The sequence below is a fragment of the Nothoprocta perdicaria genome, unplaced genomic scaffold (assembly GCF_003342845.1).
Source record: "Nothoprocta perdicaria isolate Ctin4 unplaced genomic scaffold, notPer1 scaffold_106, whole genome shotgun sequence".
Classification (NCBI taxonomy): Eukaryota; Metazoa; Chordata; class Aves; order Tinamiformes; family Tinamidae; genus Nothoprocta; species Nothoprocta perdicaria.
In genome coordinates, this window is record NW_020454161.1 from 2,450,711 (window position 1) to 2,454,725 (window position 4,015).

A 4,015-nucleotide genomic window follows, 5' to 3' on the forward strand; every position below is an offset into this window, starting at 1 on the left:
GCAGTTAATTCGGAATGCCGGTCAGAGAAACTCAAGCAGAACAGCTCCTCTTTCCAGGGTATTTTAAAAGTCCTTTTTAAACCCCAAAGCACGCAAAGTATCGAAATCTTGAGTGCACCTGGAGTTGACTCTTATCGACTTTTTAACTCCATATCTTAACACTTGCCCCTGTGTTATGTATATATCGGCACTGTGTGCAATCGCTAAAGAGTATTTTTGTACACCGATTCAGTGCTTAGTTCGGATTTTTTTTTTAGTAATTCAACAGTATGCATCTCCTTCCTACGTAAAATAAGAGGCCTGATCTCCAAGTAGGAACATGCCCCCTCTTGTCCCTATCTTCCTCCACCTCGATCCCGTTCTCTCCACCGCCTCTATCCCCACCCTCGCCAAAAAAAAAAAAAAAAAAAAAAAAAAAAAAAACTTAACAGAGAACCTCACGACTTTTTGCCAAAACGTCAGTCAAATGTCATAAGCACTTTTCTTTCTTGAGCAAAAGGCTACGTTTTAGGGAAGCCTCACTACAGTGCTTTTTTGTTGCTGTTGTTGCTTCTGCTGTTGTTCGGGGACCTGTGGATGACGCTTAGAGGAAAGCAACAGTTGCGGAGCTGGCTGGCAATACATGGGAGCGCTTTGGAAAGCCCTCTGATTACCGCTGCTCCGGGCAAAGCGCCGCCGGACAAGGAGGCAGCAGCTCCTCGCGCACAGCCGCGAAGTTTCCCACCCCGAGAGCAGCAGGAGTCGGCGCTGCATTAATTAGMGCAGCTCCCAGCGGCAAAGACGCTTTCGAAAAAAAACAAATTTCGCGGAATGCCATTTATTTTATCTTTCAAAGAAAAAATATCTTTAAATCTTCAACATTAAATCGCCGTTCATAATGGACCTAGCTCCACACGAAAAATAAAATCAAATGCAAATGCATACAGAGCTTTTTTCTTTAAGATTTTTTTTTTCTTTGAGAGTCACCACATTGTTAGTATGATAAAACAGAAGGTGTTTTCTGCTTTTTCAGAAAGTTTTTTTTTCTACTAGTGCATTATTAAAAAAAAAAAAAAGAAGGAAAATACCAAATTACTCATTTTAATGCCTCAAAGGTGTTCACGCTAGATGTTAACAATCTATAACGAAAAATAAATGATTCCTTGTATTTTCACTTTTAAATGAAGCTCCAGAGAACTATTCAGATGGTATGACTCCAAAGTAAATCACAGTCTGTAATGATTGAATGATTAAAAAAATTATCTGACCTATAATTGAATATTTTATCTGGAGTTTATTAATACCATTTAAAATATTACAGATAAAAATCAATTACATTTCATGCATTTAAAATGCAAATCTAAAATGTTCCAGCGAAGGGCTTTCCATTTCAATGTGAAATATCCAAATTATTTCAACATTACAATGAGACAACTAGTTTGCATCATTGCAAACCGCTAATGTAGTGTCAGGAGTGTTTATTAACATTTATCAATATTATTTTCAGGAAATACACATAGGCCAACATTAGTTCAGTTTCACTTGGACAGTTTATTTAATACATGGGTTGTGGTAAACCCACTTTATGAAATATAGGAGAACTCTCACTGCAACTATACCTGAACTGCCAGCAAATGCAAATAAGTACATGCTCCATTAAATTAAATGTCATTCAACATTTATCAAATATTGTTTGCTTAATTACAGTTGTATGTCTAGCTAAATTAATATTCAAGCAAAACCTATATCCTGAAGTGCAATTTGATGTACACTTCAAGAAACAAGTTCATAGAAAATGCAGTTAACCAGGACTGCAACAATAATGCTTTATAGTAACAGGAAAAAAAAAAAATTAAAAAAAAAAAAAAAGCTCAAGTGTACTTCAATATATTTTCAAATATTTACTGGAATTAATTTACAAGAAAAATACTATACAAAATCGTCTCCTGGACAACTGCACCTCACACCGGTACATTGGTGGAGTTATATTTAATTGTTAGCTAATCTAGAACGATTTCCCAGTTGTACAAACCTCTAGGTTCAGGAGTATTTTACAAATATTTTATTTTTCTATATCCCCTCCCCCAGCCTTCCTCTTTTTGGCATTAGAACTGCAGCTTCGATTGAAACCATCCATGCTTCTTCACTTGTTTTGGAAATTAAAAAAAAAAAAAAAAAAAAAAAACAGTATATAACTTAAATCCCATTTCTTGCCAGCGTATTTTGTGAACCTACAGAAAAGGGAATTAAACAAATGCAAACAGAACGAAATTTGGACTTGGGAACATAAACGGTAATTTTTTAAGGGAATTTGGGAGGAGGAGAAGCAGGACAAACGCTCCGGTCCCCGGGAGGAGAGGAGCTTTTAACAATTAATGAGATTAGCGGAGTTCTGAGCTTCAGCCCCGGCGCTGTTTCAAGAATGACAATTGCGGCTGGCGGGCGCTGCCGTCGGGGGCTGCGACCCGCGGCCCCCCTGTCGCGGGGCAGCGCGGCCCGGCGCGCACCCGGCGGCCGGGCCGCTCCTCCGTTCCGCTCATCTCCGCGCCTCAGCGCGGCTGCCAGTGGCGGCCGTGATTTKCCGGTGCGGCTGGGGGCGGGTGGGCAAGGGGTGCAGGAGCGCTTCCAGTTGGAAAGTGAGAACTATTTTTGTTTGTTTTTCCCTCTTTAAATTAAAAAAAAAATTATAAAAGAAAGGGGGGAGGGTATAGGGGTGCTCCGAAAACAGAGTGGGAGGGACGCCGATGCCGCATAGGGAAGCCCAGGGGTGCTGGCGGCGGGGCCGCCCCGTCGCGCTGCCGCAGATCCTCGGCGGTGGCCGCTGCCTGCGAGCCGCGCTGCTGCTCTACGGGTCGCTGCCCCATTGCTGCCCCCCGTCTCGCGGCTCCTTCGCGTTGGCCCCACAGGCCGCCACGTGCGCTGCGCCCAGGCCAGCTCCTGGTGAGGCCGAGAGAGCGCCCACCGAAGGCAGCGCGCGTTACTTACGCGTCCGCGTCCCCGCCACAGTTTCTCCCGGCGGCGGCGGGCCGGCGGATGGCGGGGCTTCGCCGTCGGGCCCAGCCGCCCATTACTCCAGGCCATTCCGGTGGCCGGGCTCGGGGGGCGGCAGCAGCTCGGGCGAGTGGCAAGGCGGGCTGCCCGCCGCGCTGTGCTCGCTGTCGGTGTCGCTGCCCTTCTTRCCGCCAGGGCCGCCCCCGCCGGGGCCACCGCCGCCGGGGCCGCCCGCGCCACCGGGCCCGCTGTGGGTCTTGACGTGCTTGCTGAGGTGGTCGCTGCGCATGAAGCGCTTGTTGCACACGGGACACGCGAAGCGCTTCTCGCCCGTGTGGGTCCGCAGGTGCCGCTGCAGCTCGTCGGAGCGCGTGAAGCGCTTGCCGCAGAAGAGCCAGTTGCAGACGAAGGGCCGCTCGCCCGTGTGCCAGCGCAGGTGCGCCTTCAGGTGCGACGTCTTGCCGTACACCTTGCCRCAGCCRGGGATGTGGCAGCTGTGCAGCCCCTTGCGCCGCAGGCTCGCGCCCGCCGGGCCCAGCCGCTCGGCCTCCTGGCAGTTGGGGCAGTCGCAGGTGGCGCGGCCCGAGTAGCGGCGCGCGGAGCGGGCAGAGCCGCCGCCGGCCGCCGCCGCCGCCGCGCCCGAGATCATGGCGCTCGCGGCCGCCACCGCCGCGCTCGAGTCCGGGTACGAGGGCAGCACGGGCTTGAAGCCCTCCTGGCTCAGCAGGTGCTGGCTCGTGGAGAGCAGGTGCGAGGCGGCCGTGGAGCCCAGGCCCGTGGAGCTGAAGGCGGAGTGCGTGAGCGAGCTGAAGTCGGGGTTGTAGGTGCCCAGCTGGGAGTGCAGCGAGGCCTGGGGGGCGCCCGAGTGCAGCGAGCCCTGGAGCCCACCCGCCGGGTTCTGCACCTCGAGCCACGAGCCCGGGTTGCTGTGCACGTCCCACCACGAGGAGGCCGCGCCGTTGGCCACCTCGCCCGCCGAGAGCGTGGAGTGGAAGCCCGACTTGTACCAGGACTCGTAGGGGTGCGCCATGCCCACGCGCGGGTA

At 50.9% G+C, this 4,015-nt stretch overlaps 1 protein-coding gene across 1 annotated transcript in view; it reads right to left on the reverse strand.

The window, feature by feature from the left end:
- Positions 1–3,046: 3,046 nt before the first annotated feature.
- Positions 3,047–4,015, reverse strand: part of SP8 (Sp8 transcription factor) — a 2,424-nt gene continuing 1,455 nt past the window's right edge. The window contains exon 3 of the mRNA XM_026045118.1: positions 3,047–4,014. Coding sequence (XP_025900903.1) covers positions 3,047–4,014 — 968 coding nt within the window. The remainder of the gene's footprint in view (position 4,015) is intronic.